The sequence below is a fragment of the Vombatus ursinus genome, unplaced genomic scaffold (assembly GCF_900497805.2).
Source record: "Vombatus ursinus unplaced genomic scaffold, bare-nosed wombat genome assembly UNPS02014768.1, whole genome shotgun sequence".
Classification (NCBI taxonomy): Eukaryota; Metazoa; Chordata; class Mammalia; order Diprotodontia; family Vombatidae; genus Vombatus; species Vombatus ursinus.
In genome coordinates, this window is record NW_020954546.1 from 9,228,293 (window position 1) to 9,251,623 (window position 23,331).

Sequence of the window (23,331 nt, forward strand, 5' to 3'; positions counted from 1 at the left end):
TGATATAATTAAGTGATGGATTAGATTGGACCACTCCCCAAAAAAGCATCACCTCGAGAGCATTGTCATCTGTACTTCTGATGGCTAATCCAGGTCTCTCCCTCTCTCCCTCTGTCCTTTTCTTCTCCCTCCCCTTCCTCTTCCTCTCCGCTCCCCTCCTTCCCCTCTCCTCATCTCCTTTTCTTCTTTTCCTTCCCTCCCCCCTCTCTCCTTTACCTTTTTCTCCTCTTCCTCTACTTCTCCCTTTCCCTTCCCCCTCTCTCCTTTTCCTCCTCCTCCTCTCCCTTCCTCCCTCTTTCCCCCTTCCCTTTTCTCCCTTCCCCCTCTTTCCCCTTCCTTTTCCTCCTTCTGCTTTCCCTCTCCCTTTCCTTTTCCCTTTCTCTCTCCACAGCGGAATTATCCTCTAGGTCCAAGAAGAAGAATAATGTCTTGCCTGCTAAACCAGCAGAAGGAGAATCAAGGTAAGAAAAGAATTCTGAACTCTCCATAATCGCATCTATTCCCTTAAATGATCACTCTCCCTTAGGGCGGGGCTTCTTTTAACCTTCTTCGTGGCACCTCCTCCTTTGGCACTCTCTCAGAATAATGTTTATAAATGCAAAAAAAAAATTACACAGACTTACTAAAGAAATAATTTATATTGAAAATTAGTTATCATCAAAGTACTTTTTAAAAAGTTTACAAGCCCCAGGTTAGGAACTCTTTTCCTTAGGAGAATAACCACAAATCTAACAATTAGTTTTAGTTTATAAAAGTTCAACTTGTATTTTTACTGTAATCTTTAATATACAGTGTTCTTCCCTTGACTTTGGCTTTCTGGTTCGCCTCATTTTTCATTTAATTGTCTGGGTATAAATATTTGGGAGCCCTGGAAGTTCAAGAGATAGTACGATGTCATTGCATTACGTAATTTCTTGGAAGAATTCGTTGTTGTTTTTGGAGAATTTTTCAAAGGAATAAAGAATCTCTGATAAATTCTGTCATGGTGTTATACTTCTAGAGCTGGAAGGGACCTTAGAAGCCATCTAGTCTGATCCCTTGATTTTATAGATGAACAGAAACTCAGTGAGATGGTTAGGTGACTTTTTCAAGGTTGTACTACTTAGGAGATGGCGGAGGTGGAATCTTGAACCCAGATCTTCGGATGCTAGAGCCAGTGCCCTCATTGTACCATACTGCCCCCTACTGTTAGCTGCTCTCTGGGTTTTTTGTTCATTAGCATAATTTTCAGATAATATTTATGTTCTGAGGGACAGTGTGGGTGTAGTACAACTGATAATATTTTATATTTCCATTTTTGTTCCTCAAGTGCAGAGTTAGATTGAAAGTCATCTGAGATCAGAAAAAAATGTCGCCTGTGGTTTCTGTGCCTTGCCTCTTGACTGAGGCTGTGTTGTAGAGCTCTATTGGTGTGCGTTATTGAAAGTTGCCTTATGGGGACCAGAGTGACTTCATCTTCAGAGTTAGCTTTGGACTAATAGTGACTTAGTGTGTATTTGTGAGAAAGAAAAGAGAGCAGAATGTGTGGAAAGCAGCTGTCAGTAACCTTCCCATGGACAGTGGTGAAACTGAGAGCAGAAAGGTGGTGAATCAGTGCTATGGCAAAGGTTAACATTGAGCCGCTTGGAGGTGAGTTGACTTATCGCCACCATTATGCGTATATGGGAGTGGCATGTACAGTTGTGGGGGATTTGAAGAGTGGAAGTATGGACTTAACTGCCAGGAATATTGGATTAGCTGCTAAATACATTGCTTTTTGTTATAGAAAACCTTTTAATTTTTATATAATCAAATGAATCCACTTTGCTTCATGATATCCCGAAAGCCACAAATTATTAAGCATTTATCATTTCTCTGCAGTTAAGAAATGCAATATCTATCTTTATATTATCTTTTTTAATGATATGTCATAATTTTTATTTAGTCCTTTCAGAATTTATTTTGGTGCATGGTGTAACATACTGCTCTGTGCCCATTTTTCACCAAACTGCTGTCTGATTATCACAACAATTCTTGTTGAAGGATGGATACTTTCCCTAGTGTTTCCCCAGTAATCCTGGGTTTATCAAATGCTAGACTACGGCGTTCATCTGGTTATTGGACTCATTATATATGTAGCTTATTGGTCCATTTGTTCACTTTTTATTCCAAACTAGATGGTTTTGATAATTATTGTTTTATAGTATGAGAGTACAAAAGTTCCTTTTCTTTTTTGTAATTTCCCTTAATCTTGACTTTTTGTTCTTAGATGGAAATTTCATCAGTTGATCTAATTCCACAGAGCATTCCATCGATATTTTTATTGGTGTGTTATAAAATATGTAAATTAATTTGGGAAGTATTTTCATCTTTATTCTATTGCCTCGCCTCTGTGGGACCACGGGCATTGAATATCTTTGCATTGGTGTCTACAAAAATTGTTTTGTAGCTGATCTTGTAAATCTTATATGTGTCTTGGTAGTATCATTCATACACACACACATAATTCATTTGTCATCATTTCAAGTGATATTATTCTTTTTATCACCTTTTTCCCTTCATTTTCGTGGATGATTTTTGTGGGCTCATCTGTTTTGGTCAATGTTTTTGTTTTGATTCTCTTGGGTTTTCTAAATAAAACCATCTTGTTTTCCATAACATATCATATTTACCAATGCTTATTCCTTTAATTTCCTTTCTCTTTATTATTGCTACCACTAGTGTCTTTAGGACTGTGTTGAATAATAACAGTGAGAGGAGGCAGCCTTGCCTATCCTCTTTTGGAACAGGGAAATGTTCTAGGCTTCCTCATTGCACGTGTAAGGGGTGTTTCATCACTATCTCAGCATATTAGAGGAAGGCCTGGCTCTCTCCATTGAATTACAAAAGTGTAAACTAAGTGTGAACAGTTCCTTAATTTGGGAAGCTGAAGTGTTTTTGAGTCTTTGGACGAAATCATATGGTAACACACAGGAAAAGCATTGGAAATGATTGGATGATGAGACACACCCCGGGCTTCTTTAGCAGGGAGTGGGTTTGAACAGGAAAACAGTAAAATGTCGAGAGGGTCTTGAGAAGGCAGATCCTGTACCAGGGAGCAGCAAGGGGGTCGGAGTGAACCCAGAGGGGTGTCGCATTCTCCTCCCCTTCCCCGACAGACCAGAGAATGATCTTGTCAACAGCAAAAGGTGTGCAGGATTTGGACTTCCAGTTGGCGTCCTTGGAGCAATGGTGTTGCTTAGTTGATAAGGTTGTCTGCGTTGGAAGCAAGGCAGATTCAGGACTCTATGAGGACACTGACCCCAGGAGCCCAGTAGAGAGCTACATTCTGAAGGGGAACTTCATGAGTCCCCTACAAAGGGAGAGAGGGAGCTTCCTGTTACTTTTGCCACATGCCAGTCAACTAGCATTTATTAAGCACCTACTGTGTGTCAGGCACGGTGCTAATCCTTGTGCCCTCTTAAGTTTGAATCCGCTCTTCCCAGGGACCTTGTGTGTAGGACAGTGTGTCCTAGACTCTTGCAGGGGGAGGAGGAGGAAGGGAGAGGTAGTTTTTCTTTTGTAACCAGCAATTTTTGTTATGCCACCTTCTTCCTAAAAGCTAATTAACCGTGGCTGGCTAATGGATAATCGGTTGAGAACACACTAGATGGGGGCTTGTAAGCAATAATACCAGAAAAACTCCAGCTGCTCAGGCTTATCCCTATGAACCTGAGAGGAGAAAATTGACCTTGCCTTGTGGTGAGCTAACCTGTCATGAATGGGGGAAAGCAGTCCTGGAGATGGTGCTCACACATTATGTTGAATCTTTGGTTTAGTTAAATACTTTGTTATGTTAAGGAAAAAAAAAATCTTTCCGTTGTAATGCTCAGGGTGTGTGTGTGTGTGTGTGTGTGTGTGTGTGTGTGTGTGAAAAAAACAAATTGGTTTTCATTTTATCAATGACTTAATCTTTTGATATAATCATGTAGTTTTAATTATTTTTATTATAGTATGATTATTTATTTCCCCATACTCTTGAAACATCTTTGGGTTCCTGACATAAATACCATTTGATTTTATATAATAAATACTCTTTGTATTTCATTTTTCGATATTTTATTGGATTTTTTTTTGCTTTGCTATTCACTAATAATATTAGTGTGTAGTTCTTTCTTTGCCTTCTCCTTCACTTATTTGCAGATCGGAACAATATGTGTCTCTTAGAATTAAGTAGAATGTTTCCATTCTCTGTTTTTGAAGATGGTTTTTGTAGCATAGGGATTTAAAAATTATTTGCTGAAATTCACACCCAAATCCATCAGATTCTGGTATCATCTTAAGCGACGGTGGGATTTTAGAATTGTGTTCATTTTTTACCCTGAATTGTTTTATTTAGGTTTTCTGTTTGTTATTTTCTCAACTTGTGGATTTTATGTTTTCCTTGGTACTTAATGATTTCTTTTACATTCTTAGTTTTGTTTGCATGTAATTGTGGGAAATAGCCTCGGAACATTTTCTTCACCATTCATTGTGATTTTGTCCTCCTTATACTTAGCAGTTTGGTTTTCTTTTTGCTTAGATCATGTTTATTATTCTTTAGGTTTATTATTGTATCGACTTTGAAAAAGAACTCTTTAAAAAGAACCCTCTGTTATTTGCGTTTGATTCTGTTCGTCTTTCCTTTGATTCTAATCTTTTATGCTGATTTAGGGCGCATCAGTGAGTTAATTTTTGCATTTTTTGTCACTGAAAGCTCAAAGCTCATTAGTTTTTCAGTTCCATTATTATAAACATTCGTGGAAATAAATTTCCTTCTCAGGAGCTTCTTTCCCACCGTGACAAGGCATGGGAGGTAGGCGTTTGGTTTTGGCTCGTCGGTGCTGTCGTGTAGGTCAGAATCCAGCCAAGAATACTTTCCTTAGTGTTTCCCCAGTAATCCTGGGTTTATCTAATGCTAGACTACAGTGTTCATCTGGTTATTGGACTCATTATATATGTAGTTTATTGGTCCATTTGTTGACTTTTTATTCCAAACTAGATGGTTTTGATAATTATTGTTTTATAGTATGAGAGTACAAAAGTTCCTTTTCTTTTTTGTAATTTCCCTTAATCTTGACTTTTTGTTCTTAGATGGAAATTTCATTAGTTGATCTAATTCCACAGAGCATTCCATCGATATTTTTATTGGTGTGTTATAAAATATGTAAATTAATTTGGGAAGTATTTTCATCTTTATTCTATTGCCTCGCCTTTGGACCACTTTTGCTGTGTCCAAATATGCCGGACGACGTGCGGGCCATCACTTTCACTAGGCTGCAGTACCACGCGCGGCCTTTAGAGGGTGCTCAAAGCCTGAACAAATCCAGGCTGCTTTTCACTTCGGCTCCTTTTGCTGCATTTAATCCCTTGCTCCCGGAGTCCAAATTCGGGAGGTGAAATGTTAACATTAAGATCAAGATCACCGCAGTGATCTGGCCCTGGCCGCACATCTCGGAGCGGTCGAGCCGCTCCCGTCTCTTCCCTCTGCCCCCATCAGTCGGGATGCGATGCGCGCATCCTCCCCCGCAGGCGTGCGCCCAGAAGCCGTGGGCAGCCAGCTCCCTTCGGTGCCCAGCCTGCCTCCCGAGGGAGCTCGCAGAGCTCTCCGAAGCGCTGGGAGGCAGCGTGACGGCTGGCCTGCAGCGGGGCATCTTCTGCTGCGGGGTCCCGTGCGGCTCTGCCTCTCCCTGTTCCCACGTCCCACAAGCACAGCCCTGTCTCCTCTGCGGGCCGGTTAGGGAGGCTGTGCTCAAAGGCACCTGCTCTGGTCAGGGAGATGCGCACCTTACACATTTCCCTGGGTCCAGGACAAACGAAAAAGGCAGAGAAAGCAAAATCTCCCCAGGTTATACCTGGACCACACTCATTTCTGTATGTAAGGTTATTATTAACTTTAATACTCTTTTTTATCATTAAATTTGGTCTTTGACCTCTCCCCCTCTACTCGGGAAGATAATTTTTTAGTCTCCATTTAGACCAGTGTCTTCTGACCCTGTTTCCTTCATCGATTACTCTTGTAATTGTGCCATGGTCTGTAAAAACAGCGCTTCACGTTCCTGCTTTTATGAAGGTGTTTCTGAGTTCTTCTTACTTAAAGGTGGTGACTGATACTTTTGGGAATGCCTTATGTGCATCTAAATAGAAAGTAAATTCTTTCCATCTATCAAGTCTAGTTTTTTATTATTTCTGTAATTTCCTCCTTATAAATCTTTATATTTGATTTACTATCTTTTAAAAGTTGAGTGTTGAAGTCATCCCCTATTTTTTTTTCTACCTAGTGACTTTTCCTTTGCAAATTTTCTATGCCGTTAGGTCCATGTTATTGTTATTCAGTCGTGTCCGACTCTTCACCACTCCATTTGTTTTCTTGGCAGAGATCCTGGAGCGGTTTGCCATTTCCTTCTCCAGCTCGTTTGACAGATGAGGAAACTGAGACCAATAGGGTGAAGTGACTTGCCCAGGGTTACCCACTCAGTGTTTGAAGCCAGATTTGAACTCGGATCTTCCCGCCTCTAGGCCTGGCACTCAATCTACTGTGCCCCCTAGCTATACACACACACAAACACAGACACACACACACACACACACACACACTTACATGTACATACACACACGTGCACACGTGTGCATGCACAAACACACACACATGCACACACATATATGTGTGTGTGTGTATATATATATATTTGTTTGTATGCATTTGCTGTCAAGGCTTTCTTGAGTCACAACATAGTTGCCACGTTAAAATCTCCTAATACTTCCTAACTTGAATGCAGCTTTGTCTGACCTCACGAGTTTGACTCTTGCTTTTTGGGGAGATGAATAATGCATTTCCTTTCCCCCACACCCTTCTCAGTCTCTTCTTTTAAACCTGTATCTTTCTGCTTAAAAGTCGTGTCTTCTGTAGGCAATGTATTTTTGTATCTTGTCCTTTTGTTTAAAAGGAAATCTTACTGAGAAATCGTTGCCGCTCAGCGTAACCGACTAAACTTGCTTAGTGTCTGTTTACATTTAAATTATTTAATTTTTATCCCAAGTTGTTATAACAGCCTCGGCCGCTGTCTGTCTCCAGGTCACCGCTCCAGTTCTCGGGCAGTTTGTTCCCCAAACTAGTCCCATTTCACCGAGCCCTAGTTACACGCCTCAGTGGACTTGGCACCCTACGGGAAAAGGCGGGAACACACCCAGTTGTATGCAGTGTCTTATGCTGGGCACAGGAGCGGTGAAAACAATGCACGATGCGGTGGTGTGGTGAAAGGCAGGGTGCTGGGTGTGGAGGCATGGCGGAACGATCAGTGGGTTGGGAGTTAGAGCCCTCCTAGGAGACTCCCTCTCTGTGACCCTTGAGTGTGAGCTCCTTGAGAGCAGGGACAGATTTTTTTTAAACTTTCTTTGTATCTTTAGTGCTTAGCACAGTGCCTGATGCATGGGAGGTGCTTAATAAATGCTTATTAATGGACCAAGAGGGAGCTGAACTAGGTGGTCTCTGGGGCCCCTTCTGGCTCTGACGCCATGGCAGGCGCTCCTCTGTTTGTGTCCTGTTTTTGGCAGGGACTCCCAAGTGCAGCTAGCTCATCAATTGGGGATCCCCCCCTTTAGAGAAGGGCAAACCGAAGCATGGAAAGCAGCCGGGCAGGGGGAAAATGACTGGCTTTGGAGTGAGGGCGTCTGGGTTCAGAGCAGCATCTGTCTCATCAGGGGGCTGCCTAGGGTATGGGAGAAGCTGTGGTGCACAAAACTTGGAGGCAGCGAGGTGACGCGGTGGGTACAACACAAAGACTGGGAGTCGGGAAGACCCGAATTTGAACCCTTCCTCAGACATTTAGATGCCGTGTGACTCTGGGCAAATCCCTTAACCTCCCGGCTGCAGTTGCCTCATCTGTAAAATGGGTATAATAACAGCACCTACCTCATGGAGTAGTTGTGAGGCTCAAGTGAGTTAAACCTATGTAAAGTGCTTTATAAACTTTTAAAGCATTCCGTAAGTACTCAGTATTATTAAATCATAGGATCATAGATCTGGAGCTGTAAGGGACGTTAGAAGTCATTGGGCTCACCCCTGTCATTTTCTAGATGAGAAAACTGAGACCCGGAGAGCTGAAGAATGACTTGCCCAAGGTCACATAGCTAGCAAGCGAGTGGCAAGAAATGGGATTCATACCCTAGTGTCCAGCATTCTTTCCTCCTCACTGTGCTGCCTCTGATGCTTTATTAAGCATTATTTACTGCTCTGACTATTGGGGGATTGGACAAGATGAGCTCTGAGGCCCGTCCCGGCACTAAATCTGCAATCCCCACCATCTCTCTGTCCCTTCTCTGTCTCTACCATTAAGCCTTTAGCTCAGCGTCCTGGCGGTGGAGCAATCTGCCATGTGCTATCCGGCCTTTCCAATCGATAGTCACACTTGTCCCGAGCCTCCTCTTCCCTTCCCCACCCCGCAGGTAGAGAGGGGATGGAAGGTGTTCCATATGGAATCTACCTCTCACATCTGTGCTCCAGTCCCCGGGGACCCTTGAGAATCACAACAAACTCCACAACGTTTTATTTGCTCCGACAAACACTGATAATAAATCCCTCTCACGTTTCTGTCCCCTGGCCCCCTGAGACAGTTTCGATATAGAACACACCTCCTGACTTTTTTTTTTTTTTTTTTTTTTGGCCACCTGTACTGGTAACGAATCTGGGAATGAGCTGTTGGCCAAGACTGATGAAGATTTTACTCAGCCTCTATAATGATCCTAAGAATCTCAATGTTCGAAAATGAGGAATTATATACTTTATTTGACTTGGAGATAGCATTATGAAGTTTATAAAAGCTATTCTTGCAGTCTTTGCCTCTAACAGATTGAAAACTATTGGTCTATTCCAAACTAAAGTAGCCTTTTGTAGAGATAGAAAAGGGAGTTTGTTTTTCAGTCTGAATTATTTAAATGACTTTTCTCCATTGCTTGTTTCTGTGTTGTGCACACACAGGTTTACCTTTTTTTTTTCATTGTAGGTGATCAGTTGATTAAGTTGAGAAGAATTTATTGTGTATCCTTAGAAGCACAATACGGCTAAAAATAGGAATTCTATTTCCCAGGCAGATATCTAATTTTGCTCAGAAGTCTAGCTAGTCTGTGATTTCCTGGGTATATTTTTACAAAAATGCAGCCTGTAAAGGAACGAGGCAGCCCACTGCATTTGGGGACAGCTCCCTATTGTTGGGAAGTTTTTCCTCACGTCTAGCCTAAATCTGACTTACTGTAACTTCCAGTCATTGGTTCTTGTTCTGCCTACTGGGGTCAGAAGTTGTTCATTTGTTTGTCATGTCTGACTCTTCATGACCCCATTTGAGGTTTTCTTGGTAAAGATACTGGAAAGGTTTGCCATTTCCTTCTCTAGCTCGTTTGACAGATGAGGAAACTGAGGCAAAACAGGGTAAAGTGACTTGCCCAGGGTCACATGACTAGGAAGTGTCTGAGGTGGGATTTGAACTCGAGAAGATGAGTCTTCCTAACTTCAGGCCCAGTGCTCTATCCACTGTGCCACCTCACTTTTCTGGAACCATATTTATCTCATCCAAAAAGAAAGCCATCTTTCAGCTTTAGGAAGTTTATATAGGAAGGGGATTATTTGTTTTATGGTTGTTTTGTATAGCTAGGAATCTGCTATATTTTGGTTTTTACATGGTTTTACATTAATTATCTTTATAATTTCTTCTTTTGAGATTGATTTCTTGTTTTGTCAGTTTGGACATTTCATATTTTTGTAAATTCTTAACTCAACAGCTAGGTGGCACAGTGGATAGAATGCATGCCCTGTAGTCAGGGGGACCTGAATTAAAATCCAGCCTTGGACATGTATTAGCTGTGTGATCCTGGACATGTCACTTCATCCTGTTTGCCTCAGTTTCCTCATCTGTCAAATGACCTGGAGAAGGAAATAGCAAACGACTCTAGTATCTTTGCCAAGAAAACCCCAAGTGGGGTCACGGAGAGTCAGACAACACTAATCGACTAAAGAACAACACAAAATTTCAACCATTTCTCTATATTCTCAGTCTTGCTGGTCTATAGCCGAGTGTGATTTTTCTCTGAATTCGCTGTGATTCTCCCTTTCTCAGTTTTGATTTTGTTCATATAAATTTCTTCTTGCCATATTGAAAATTAATTTTGTTAATGATAGTGATTGTTATAATTATTAATGATAATGATCACTGTTAATGATAGTAATGATTGGTTAATCTAATAAAGACTTTTACTTAAACAGCTCTACTAACCTTATTCAGTTCATTTTCTATTTTACTAATTTCTCATCCTGATTTCTTGTTTATGCTTGCTTTTGGTGTATTACTTTGTTCCTTTTTAATGTCTTTAACTGCAAACAACTCATTAATTTTCCCTTTTTATCTCTTTTTAACATAAATGTTCAGGGACATAAATTTGCCTCTAAGTATTGCTTTGGCTGAGTTCCCTTAAATACTGATGATCTATTTATAGTGCCAGAGTCTTTAACAACATTTTCTTTTGTTTCTAGAAAGTGCTTTTTGACCCAAGTATTTTTTAGTCTCCATTTAAATATATTTTTCTATTGATTAATATTTAATTGTATTGTGGTTTGTAATTTTTGCTTGTTTGGACCTGGGATTTCATCAACATGGAGAGCTCCCTCTGCCAATGCAGGCAGGTCACTATTCTGCTATTAAAGTCTTACAGACTTGCCTGGGACCACTGAGAGCTTAGATGACTTGTCCCTTAGCTGGTTTGTGTGAGAAGCAAGACTTGAGCATCCTGCCCCTAAGCCCAACCTTCCAGGCTTTCTGCAATGCTGCCTCGGGGGTCTATAAATAGTGTTTAAAATTTCTCTATTTCTGAATTTATTTGTAACTTCACTTGTTTGGTCAATGTTCCCATTTGCACTAAAAACAAAAAACAGCAAACCCAAACCATACTCTCTACTCTTCCCGTGAAATTACCTACATCTGTCTATCAAACCCAATTTCTTCATTACTTTCTTCTTCTGTAGCTTATTACTTGTTTGTCTTTTTGTTTGATTTATCATGTTCCATTGGTGAGTCATTGAAATCTCCACTATTACTGGTTTTCTATCTAATTCCTTTGGCAATTCAATTAACTTTTCCTTTATAAATTTAGTTGCTATGCCATTCACTGTGCAGATATTTGATGCTGCGCTTTGCTAATTTTCAATGGTACATTTAAGCCTAATATGATTCCGTTTTTCTTCATGTTTTCTTATTTGAATTGCTCTCTGTGGCAGAGCCTTGCTTGAATTCCCGATTTTCTAATATCAGCTGAAGCGCTACAAACTTTAGATCATCCTTTAGAGTTAATAGGTAATGGATCTGAAACATAGGATGGTGGCTACAGGGCTCATGTCAGAGGCAAGGAGTCCTTGATTCCTGCTGTGGACATATCCTGGCTATGTAGTGAATACTATCCTGACTGTGCAGTGAATAGAGCGCTGGGACTAAAGTCAGGAATTTTCCTAAGTTCAAACCTGGTCTCAGACACTTACTAGCTGTGTGACCCTGGGCAAGTCACTTCACCCCGTTTGCCTCAGTTTCCTCATCTGTCAAATGAGCTGGAGAAGGAAATGGCAAACCACTCCGGTATCTCTGCGAAGAAACTCCCAAATGGGGTCATGAAGAGTGGGACACAACAGTAATGATCGAACAACAAATCCCATCTTTTACAGGAAGCCTTTCCGTACCCCTCTTAATTCTGCAGCCTTCCTTCTTTTAATTATTTCCTATTTATCCTGCATAAAATTTGTTTGTACACATTTGTTGTCTCCTCCATTAGCCTGAGGGCAGGGACTGTCTTTGGTCCCTTTTTTTTATATGCCCAAGATTCAGAACAGTGCCTGGTACATCATAGGTGCTTAATACATGCTTATTGTCAGACTGACTTTGACAAAGCCCTAGTTACCGGGAGCCAGTCGGGACCTGCCTGCCTTCTACCAGCAAGGAACTAGGGTGAGTTTCTTTGCATCAGAGATGACTCTTAACAGACAAATGTCCATGTGTCCTATAATCCTATCAGGCTTGTTGGAGGACTCCTTGAATCATATAGAAGATCTCATGATTACATCTGCTATATTTGTTTTAAAGGTTGTCGTTATAAAATTTGGCGTCTTTTGCCATACTTTAAAAAAAACTATTTGTCTCGTCAGGGAACAGAATTTATTTCACTAATACTAATCGTTTCTCAGCCTTAACTGGTACACAAACACTAAACTAGTTCTTACGTATTTTATTATTAATTCTCTAATATTCATCAGAATTTTACTCCCCAACCTGCTCGTCCAGCCCTCTGTTTCAGGTGTGAGTATCGCTTGGAGATAGTCCTCATCCTTTTCTCTTTTTTCTCCTCATTCTTTGTGACACTAAAAATAAACTTAGTCCTCTCCTCTCTCCTGGTTTTTTGTTGTTGCTTTCAAACCTACTTAAATTTAGTTGTCAGCCAGTACGGTGTTACTATTGTTTTTAATCCCTAGCATGGTGAATGCATTGATATTTTGACTTTTATCCCAGTCAGAAAATATCGATTGATTTTAAATCCTAGCTCGACGATCAGTCCAGGCTCTGTGTTCTGGTTAGTTTGACACATGAAAAGCCACTTTACGTTTTACCTTTCCTGCATCAAATTTATCAAAATTATTTGTACTTTAAATTCTTTGGTCTTTAAAAAGAAAACTAAGCTCTGTCGAATACTTGACTGAGGTTTTAATGAAATCCTCTGATGCCATTAGAAGCTTTGAGGACGCTCGACTGACTCTCACTGCCTGATGGGGCAGATTCTCTAGAGAAGTGGTGTCCAACCCAGATAGAAACAGGGACCATTAGCTACACAAAGATGCCTGTAGGCCACAGATTGGCTTAGAAAACCTCCTATTGACCGTATCTGTATTCTGTTGTATTTTTATGTATCTCGTAAGAGGCCTGGCTGTGGGCTGGACACCTCTGCTCTGGAACAGGACTGTTTCTCTGGCTTAAGACTCTGGGGGTCCTTCTGAAGGGTGGGAGGCACGTTCTCTAACGCTATGGGCTTCGGTCCCCATTCTGGTATGTTTTTACCAGTGGTTAGCTCCTTAGTATCATTTAACATCATTTAGGTTTTGTAAGGGGATTTTCCTGAGAGAAAAACGAAGCATGAGCATTGACCCCCAGTACTTGTGGGCATTCTGTCCCCTGTATTACCTTGGTGCCAAGGGAGCGTGCGCCCAAACGTAAAGCAGTTTTGACAAAACTTTTGATCCACCGAGTTTGTCAAATTCAGCATAACCACTGAATGGGTTGTGATCTTGGCTACTGCCAGGCCAGGTGGAGCAGGTCACTCTTCAGCCGCCCTGCCGCCTATGCTTGACCTCTGGCAAATCCTGGCAGGGATTCCAGTTCCTGGACTTTGGGCACTTATTACTCTGGCTCTTCAGAGATCACAAGGTCACAGCCATCTCCAGTATCTTCACCTAAAAGCCAGAAAGAATAGAAACAAAAAAGGCAGGAGAAACTAAAGGGCCACGTACTCACGGGTAGATTGGAAGGAGAAATAAAGACGTCTGTCCCCAGCAGGGCCTGCGACGGTCCCGGCTTCCTCACTTGAACACAGCTGGGCAGGAAAAAGGTAATGCTTTGTCTACTTTGTGCCTTTGGAGTGTATTCTTTCCAGCTCAACAGCTCATTGAAAGACTTCTTCACTTGGTAAGCAGACCAGAAACAATGCGTACACATGCTGTGTGGGAGCAGTAATTTCTTTATTTGTCATTCTGCCTTTTCAGAAGCGGGATCCCCAGCCTCTTCCACGTAGGCTGGCTGCAGGTAGAGCGTGCTGTCTGTGCTCTGAGACCGGGTCTCCATTGGTCAGACCCCTGTCGTACATATATCTCTTAACTTCAAGCCCATCCCGGCATCTTCTATCATTTCTCATTTTGGTGGAGAAGCATTGCCCAATCAAATGGGTGTTTTTCCATATGTGATACCTTTCTAATTGGATGTTTGGAAAATACAAGTTCCTTGTTGTAGGCTTGCAGCATGACAAATTTGTCTTAATTGAATTTGAAATTCAACTCACTGGCATCTTGTGAATCTTGAATTTTCAATCTTTTGGTGGAAACTTTCTTCTATAATTTCCGGTCATAAAATGTTTAGATTTTTATCTTCACAATTAATTATTAAACTAATTATTAGTTAAGCCTATTAATTATTAAATTTTTTTTCTGCCTACACTGATGTCCAGATATATCCCTTTTGTTCCTGTATAGCTACCTTATCTTTTTTCAATTGGGTAATTATGAGTTCATTTGTTTGCTTTTTCTGTTATTTCAATCAATCTATCCTTCAGTAAAACAATCCTGGTTTTCAATAACCTACTGTTTTGTTTGTAGTCTCCTTGCTATTTTAAAACTATCGAGTTTCATTGGGTAGCTGGGTGGTATAATGGTTAGAACTCTGGATTTGGAGTCTGCGTGACCCTGGAAAAGTCACAGAACGTACCTTATCCTTGGTGTCGTCATCTGTAAAATGAGATCAGACTTGGAGGGGAGGGGTCCCTTCTAGCCCTGTAATTCTGTGATTTTCACTTTGACTTGACATCTCTTAGAATGCATCGTTTCCTTTAGGACTCAGCTTGAACGTCTTCTTTACATGAAGTCTTTCCTGAATTTCCCTCCAGCTATTACTGTCCCTTCTCCCAAAACTAACATTTATTATGTATGTATTCTCTGTGTGTGTATCTCCTGATAGAATGTAAGCCCTTGAAGACAGAGTCTTTCATGCTTGACTTTATTTCCCCAGTGCCCAACACACAGTTGGCATTTAATAAAGCACTTGGTGACTAGGGTGGGGCACAGCATCACTGAGAACTGGAGATGCCAGGGAAGCCTCAGTTACTCAGTTGGGGAACTATTGATGTCAGTCCTTGAAAAATATCATTTTTCTTTTTATATCTTCATAAATTGCAGGAGGTATGGTAATGGTGACTGATACCATATTGTGAATTCTTATTAAATAATTCAGAACCTAAATGTAGAACCACTGTGACATTCCCTCTGGAAAAAAAATGAGATCTCCCATCGGTTCCTCTTTTTCTGTGAGTGTATGTGCATATATATAAACTTTAGAATATGTGTGTATTAAAGTTTGTCTTATTGATGCTTTTTGTTATTTCAATTACTACTACTTCTGGATTTCAGTGACCCAGCCCTCTTTTGTGAACAAGAGAAACAATGAAGCAGAAACATTCTATACAATGACTGCCTCTGACAGTGAATACAGTATTCTGTCCTAGTGGGTCCCCTGCCAAATGGAAGTTTCATGCTCTTATCTGAGACCTGTGTCAATTTTTCAGTTGTCCAGCTTTTCCTTAGTGATTTGTGCATTTATGTTGTTATGGTCGCTGTCTGTTCTCTAGTGTTGCTTGTTTCTCACTGTACCAGTTCATACAAATCTTGTGGTTTTCAGAATTTCTTGTGTTGGTCATTTTTTCATGCCCCTGAATAGCCTGTTTCATTCTTAGGAGGAACAGCATGGCATAACGGATAGGGGTGTCAGGAAGACTTGGGTTCTTGTCCTTCTTCTGACCTGTACAGGCTCTGTGACATTGAGCAAGTCAGTGACCTTCTTGGGGTTTCAGACAAAGTCCTCCTAAGACTGTGATTGCAGAGGAGGGGCCGACCTGCACAGATCTGAGTTCCCTCAGCCAATGAAATCACAAGTCCAGTCCGTATGTGAATGTTGGCTAGGTTTGTTTTTGAACTGGACTTGTGATGTCATTAGCGTAAGGAAATTTCCTCTACCAGCGCAGATCATAGCCAGCTTTGCTTCACCATGTGCCTACACACTGGGTGAGCAGGGAGGACAAGGATGTCCATTATCACCACTGTTATTTAATATGGAACTAGAAACATTAGCTTTAGCAATAAGAGAAGAAAAAGAAATTGAAGGAATTAGAATAGCAAAGAAGAAACTAAGCAAGTTCCTTTGTGCATACCTTTTGACCCAGCAATAGCACTTCTAAGGGCAGTATCCCAAAGAGATAAGAAAATGGAAAGAAGACCCACATGTACAAAAATAGCAGCTCTTTTTGTAGTGGCTGAGAATTGGAAATTGAGGGGATGCCCATCCATTGGGGAATGGTTGAACAAGTTGTGGTATATGAATGTAATGGAATACTACTGTATTCCATTATATAATGAGCAAGAGACACACCTTGGAATAAGGAAGAGAGGACATCTTTCCTCGTAGTCCTCTGTTTCTGGCCCCTTGCTCTTCACTTTAATGCCAATATCCTTGACTCTTTTTCCTTTTTTTTTTTTTTAAACAGAGCCTAAAAACCTCAGTTTCTTCAGGTCCCCTTGGGCAAAGGGACAGCAAGAGAACTGGTTAATGATGAAAGGGGAATGAGGCACCTCACTTCTAGCCTAATGCATGTCTTCTTGGATCCTTATTCCCCCGTTCTCTTCTACTTTTTGGTTGGAAGTGTGAGCCTTATGCCAAGATCAAAACACTGAGAAGCCTGACCTCTGATCTCTGAGTTCCTGGAGGAGTGAAGATGAACTATATGCTTACTGAAGAATTATTCTCTGCCCTGCCCCCTCCATCTATCAAAATTCTATCCTTTGATTCATTCATTCAGCAAAATTAAGGTCTCTCTTATATGCAGGGTGCTGGGGATAAAAATGTGAAAATGAATCAGTCTCTGCCATCAAGGAGCTGACATTCTACTGAGAGGCCAAAGGACATCCACAGTTTAGTAATTTGGGGGGCATAATTCCATCTTGCTTTCCAGAATGGCTGGACCAATTCACAACTCTGCCTTAGTTTCCTCGTCTGTAAAATGAGCTGGAGAAGGAAATGGTAAACCACTCCAGTATCTTTGCCAAGAAAGTCCCAAATAGGGTCACAAAGAGTCAGACACAACTGGGACAGCTAGGTGGTGCAGTGGATAGAGCACCGTCCCTGAAGTCAGGAGGACCTGAGTTCAAATCCGGCCTCAGACCAAACACTTGACACGTACTAGCTGTGTGACCTTGGGCAAGTCACTTAACCCCAATTGCCTCACCAAGAAAAAGAAAAATAAAAAAAAGAAAAGAGAAACAACTGAACAACGAACCAACATGGCGTTGTTGTGCCTGGTCTCCCACAGCCCCTCCAGCATCGGTCATTCATTTTTTGGGTCAACTTTGGCATGACTTGTTCTTCGTGAAGTCACTTTGTAATAACCACTGTCCTATCTCTTTGTCCACCAACTATCTCTTTAATGTTCTGTTTTGGAATGGAAGTCAAGTTCACTAGCCTATAGTTTGCAGGCTTGGTTATCTCTTTCTTCTTGAAAATTAGACCATTTACATTTCTCTGTGATCTTTCAGATATTAACTGACACTGGCTTAGCCCGCCAATCTTCCAGTTCTTTTCGGACCCAGGGATGCAATTCATCTAGTCCAGGTGACTTGAATTCATCATAAGGGCAGCTAGACGTTGTCTTACTGCCTTCCTACTTATCTTAGCAATCAAGTCCTTGTTAATCGTTTTTTGTTCTGCTGTTTTCATGTTATTTTTTCTCTGTAGAGAAAACCAAAACCAAATAAAAATTGTCATTCTCTTATTAGTTACCATCATTCCAGTCATCCCAAGCAAAAATATTAAGCCTTCCATGATCCTTTCCCACCTGCCAATATAGCTAAAAAAAAACCCCCAAAAACCTTTTTTTGAAATTGTTTTTAGCTTTCCTTGCCAGTCTCAGCTCGTTCTCAGGTTTAGAATTCCTTGCACTATTTTAATAGAACCATGTCTTGCTCTCATATTCCTCTTGGGTTACCTGGACTTGCTTCCATTTTCTGTACATTTCTTTTAAAAATCTAAGGTGGCTGGTGAATTCCTCGTGCATTCACGTTGGTGTCTTTAGACAGATCCCAGCGGATTATTTTCCTTGTGTACTCAGTATTTCATCCTGAGCATCTCCCATCCCTTCTGTGCCAACTTCTCTGAAGCATTTTATTCCGTGGGATCCTACATGTCTTTCTTCTAAACCCTTTGAAATCTCCTCTTCTAAAATCTCTGATACATTTCAGACTATTCCCAGATCTCCTTTCCTTCTCTAGGATGGGTGGTGACATCTCCCCTGAGTTCCCATCATTTCTATCCCAGCAATCAATTACTTCCTGTTAGTGAGAATCATATCTAGCATTACCCCTTGTCGTTCTACCTCTGGAAAAATTAAATTATCACTAAGGGTCAAGAATTGTTCGCTCCTCTGCTTTTCACGGAGGGAGAGCTTTGGTGGATGTTTGGATAATTGTAGTCCCTTGTCACTACCAATTATATCCTGCCCCTGAGCCAATGTTGCAATTTGTTTTCCAAACTTCTCATCAGTTTTCTTGTTCTGTCTGAGTGATCTGTAGTACACTCCAATGACATAATGTGCAAAACTATATTCTATATACTTTATATGCTACAGAGACATTTTGTAGTAAGGTCATTTAGTCTCGAGGGCTAGTGTTTATAGAGTGCTTTAAGGTTGGCAGAATGCCTTCCATATATTGTCTCATTTGATCCTCACAACAGCCTTGTGAGGTGGTATTCCTATGTCCCTTTTACAGATGAGGAAACTGAGGCCAAGTGACTTGCCCAGGGTCACATAGGTGACAAGTCTTTGTGGCAGGGCTTGAACTCACAACTTCTCAACATCAAGTCCCAGCCCTCTGTCCTCTTAGCTGCCCACGTGCAGCTCAGATGCTTGCCAGTCCCACAAGAGGGCACTGAGAAGCTCATCTTTTGGTCTTAGTATCAGGGGAATAATATTTACTGGCCTTTGCATCCACTCCTAGCTTCACTCAAGTGGTGGAACACAAGCACTGTGCATTATCTGTGCCTGATTTTCTTTCCTGGGCCCGTTTGGGGCGATGCTGGTGCGGTGGTGGCTATTTCTGGCCACAGAGGTCTTAGCACTGTCTTCTTTCCCAGAACAGTGTTAGATGAATCGTAAGAAAAAGCTGTTGCTCACTTTGCTGGCTGATGGAGGATCGATTGATTTCCCATATTTTATTCTGTTTGGGGTTGTTTGTTTTATGCTTTTCTATAGTTTTTCTTTATGTGTTCTGATGCCAGGATATTAACAGCTGTACTAAAGTCGCTTGGCATGCAGTTAAGTGTGAGGGGAAAACAACAACCCTCCCCAATGTCCTCTCTTCATCATGTAACCTTCTCTCAATCCTGAAAATAAAATGAAGCATTTAAAACTCAAGCCCCCAAAGCCTTGGGGAACTTGGAGCTGGGCTCATAGCTTCAGAACTGGGAGGAACCTTGGAGACCACAGGGTCCAAACCCTGCCTCCCTCCCCCATTTTGCAGATGAGGAAACTGAGGCCCTGACAGGGGAGGAGAACTGTTTGAAGTCACATAGCTAGTCAATGTCAGAGGCTAGATTCGAACCCAGATTCTCTGATTCCACCATCCGTGCTATCACATGAGAATCATATCTATTTCATGTTCCATTATTGGTGATAAATGGGAATGAGCAAGTTTGTGGCCCAGGGATTCAGGCCCGGGAGCTATGTCCTGACTTCCCTGGTGGGGGAGGGAAGAGTAAGTCAGAGACCAGAGGGATCGTGGATTTGGAACTGGAAAGGGCCTTTGAGGCCGATCAGTCTCCATTTTACAGAGGGGGAAACTGAGACTAAAGATGAAGTGACTTGACCAAGGTCACCCAGGTAGGAAGTCGCAGACCCAGGCTTGGAATGGGCGTTGTCCTGCTCTAAATGCCACATCCCTCCTTCTCAACCGCATTGCTTTTAGGCATTTTGCTTTTTTAATCTCCAGGGCAAAGTTCTGCTGTTTGGATTTCCCTACAGTACACTATTCTGCCCATCGCTTTACTTCCTTTTCCCCATGTTTGTCTCCTCGAGCTTCTAGCATAGTGACCGACATCTAGTAGGTGCTTAATAAATGCTTGTTGATGGACCTCTGGAGATATTTATGGAGAAACAGCACAATATTCTTAAATTCTGAACAAATTATCTGGTGTTGGAAGTAGCCCAGAGCTTGTGCCCTTTGGATTTTATCTGTGGCCCGGGGAGTCAGGTCTGGGTTCATATCTCGCCTCTGACTATCTGTGTGACCTTGGGAAAGTCATTTAACTTCCCTGGGCTTTTTTCCTCCCCCCCTGTCAAGTGAGGGGTTGGACCAGAGCACCTCAGCCATCCCTTCCTGTTCTAGATCCGGGAGCCCATGGCTCTATCATCCAGGTTCACACTTCACTTCTGCTGCTATTAAGCGGGGGGATGGTGGGCAGATCACTTAATCTCCCAGGACTTGGCCTCCTAATTTGTAAAATGTGGGGGTTGGCCTGGGCTTGCCAGCTTCTGGGGTTCCTTCCAGCTTTAGCTCTGTGATCTAGAAGGCTGTTAGGTCTTGGCCGGAACCTTGGTTACTCTCCCGTAGGAAACTCCATCTCCCCAGTCGACTCCCGTTTTTCTGAACCTCAGGCTGGGGGAGTGGCCTGAAGCATTGAGAGTTGGGTTCTGTGCTGGGCCCTGGGTCCCACAAGCAGAATCTGTTAGAAGCAGGATTCAAATCCAGGTCTTTCTGGCCCCAGACCTCTACCCTGTGTCATGCCTTTCCAGTATTTCATCTTGCTCTTTTAAAAGTTTTCCTGTGCCAGAGTTTTTATCTCATTGGCTTCCGTATTCTTTTGTCCTTGCTAAGGAAAAAACCCACTTGATTTGAAATGTTTGTGTGACTTAAAGGGTATCTTGGCCGTGTAAATACTCTTCACATGTGCAGTTCTCGCTAATGCTTAACGTGATTACAGAAATTCCAGGGTGCTTTCCACTTGTGGGTATCATAGGGGTTGACTTAGTAGAAATCTTCAACAGGACATGAGGAGAAGGTTCTATAGATGATTGCAGTAATCCAGGTGGGGTTTGGCAAGGGCTGAAGGTTGTACGTCAAGGGGCCAAGGGTTTCAGCAGTAGAGGACAGGGTGGAGTTGAATTGATTCAAATATTAGGTCAAAATTCAGAAGGGAGGAAAGTGAAATTAGAACAGGGGCAATGTCCTGAGATGTTGACAGGGCAGCCAGGTGGTGCCATAATGCATAGAGCACCTGGCCTAGAATCAGGAAGACTCATCTTCATGAGTTCAAATCCAGCCTCAGATTTTTACTAGCTGTGTGACCCTGGGCAAGTCACTTAACTGTTTGCCTCGGTTTCCTCATCTGTCAAATGAGCTGGAGAAGGATGTGGCAAATCACTCTAATATCTTTGCCAAGAAAACCCCAACTGGGGTCACAAAGTGTTTGATGAGGCTGAACAAAACAACAATAAAAATATTATATTCTGAGGGAGGAGAGGGGAGAGAAAATGGAGGTCTGAGAAGGGCGTGAAGATAAGTTTGGGAGATGAGGCATAGGGAGAGATAGAATGATAGGGGATTGTGGTCGGAGGAATGACAGAGAATTTAATTAAGGGAGTAAAATCTTATGGTTAATGGAGAGATCTGGATGTGAGTGACTATTCCTCTGTGTGACTGAGGTGGAGGGAAGAACTGGGTGGTCATGGGATCGAAGACGATTGAGGCATGTGGTGTGAAACTGGATTTCTTGCAACACCTGATTTGCGTAACACTGTAGTTTTTATTGTATAGTGATTCCCTCCACCATTTTGGGTTCTGGGATCTGTCAAACTCTCGTGTTATTGCAGACCTTTGGCTTGAATTCAGAATGATCTATCGTGGTCCATTGCCCTTTTTTTTTCTTTTAAAATCTAATACTAGATAGTTTTGATAATTACCCTTTCAGAGCATAAATTTGAGGTTTAGCAGTACAAGTTCACCTTTCTCCTCATCTTTTCATGATTTCCCCTTGATCTTCTTGTCTATTTGTCCCTCTAAACACATTTGTTATCTATCTAATTATCTGAAGTAGACTGCTGGCATTTTGATTGTTACTGCATTAAAACCATGAATCAATTTGGGCACTATTGCCATTTTTGCTGTCTTGGTCTTACCTAGCCATGAGCATTGATTATCTCTTCAATTACTTAATTCTTCTTTTATTTCTGTTAAAATTCTTTTACAATTGTCTTTATGCATATATCTTGTCTGTCTTGGAAGGTGAATGTGATTCATTTTGCCATTATTGTAAATGATGCTTCTCTTCCTACCAATTGATTTAGTTTTTTTTTTCTTGGTGATTTAGAGAAGTGCTGAAGCTTTTTGTGACTTTATCTTATTCTTCCATTTTGCTAGAACTATTTATTATCTTGGCAATTTTTGGAGTTTTTTGAATTTTCTACACATAGCAGCCTATTATTTGCAAATAGAAATATTGATACCTTTTCCCCTTTCCCTCTTATTCTCGTAATTTTATTTTCCTTGTCTTCCAGCTATTGTTAGCAAGGTCAAATAGTAATGGTGAGTGTAGGCATTCTTGTTTAACTGCTCATCTTAGTAGGAAAATCTGTAATGTTTCTGCATTAAATATAATTCTAGGCTCTACATTTCAAATAGTTTTGTCATATCAAGAAGACAAGACTACTCCCATTCCTATAGGATTTAGTGTTTAATTAAAAAATGTGCATTCTATTTTATAAAAGGTTTTCCTGCCTCTATTGATAAAATCATATGACTCTGATTTTTTTTTTATTGCTGTATTCTGTTCTGCTGCTTGCTTGCCAAATGTTGAAGCCTTTCCTGAACTTCGGGCACGAACCCTACTTCATTGTAATGAAGAAGTTTGAGATGTTGCTGTCTCTGATTTTCTAGTATCTTATTTAAATTTTTATATAAATATTCATTCGTGATACTGGCTTAGAGCTCTCTTCCCTTTTCTTTCCAGGTTTTGGGGCTCAGAACTATAGAAAGAATTGGATAGAATGCCATCTTGCTCTGTTTTTGAAAACAGTTCATAAAGTCGTAGATCTGGAACTTAAAGGGACCCCAGAGCTTGAATCCAAGCTCCTCATTTTACAAATGAGGAAACTGAGGCCCAGAGAGGTGAACACACTGCTAGTGTCTGAGGCAGATTCCAAAACCGGGTCTTCCTGATTCTAAGCCCGGGACTAGATCCATTCTCATACAGTACAAGGATTAATTCTTCTTTGAGTATTGATAGAATTAAGTCCCAATTCCTCGAGTGCCTGGTACCTTTTGACATAGCAGCTCTCGTGCTTTTAGAATTTCTTTATCTGAGTTAGGTTTGTTTTGATTATTCCTGTTTTCTCAATTTTTGTGTCAAATTTTTGTAAATATTCACATTTTTGTTGTTCAGTTGTTTCAGTCATGCCCAACTCTTTGTGACCCCATTTGGGGGCTTTTCTTGGCAAAGATACTGGAGT

General features: G+C 41.3%; 1 protein-coding gene across 4 annotated transcripts in view; it reads left to right on the forward strand.

Annotated features, from left to right (window-relative positions):
- The window catches only part of ANKMY1 (ankyrin repeat and MYND domain containing 1), a 142,609-nt gene that overhangs the window by 107,867 nt on the left and 11,411 nt on the right, over nucleotides 1–23,331 (forward strand). For all 4 annotated transcript variants that reach the window (XM_027861499.1, XM_027861502.1, XM_027861498.1 and 1 more), the window contains one exon: nucleotides 392–461. In XM_027861499.1, the coding sequence (XP_027717300.1) occupies nucleotides 392–461 (70 nt within the window). The remainder of the gene's footprint in view (nucleotides 1–391; nucleotides 462–23,331) is intronic.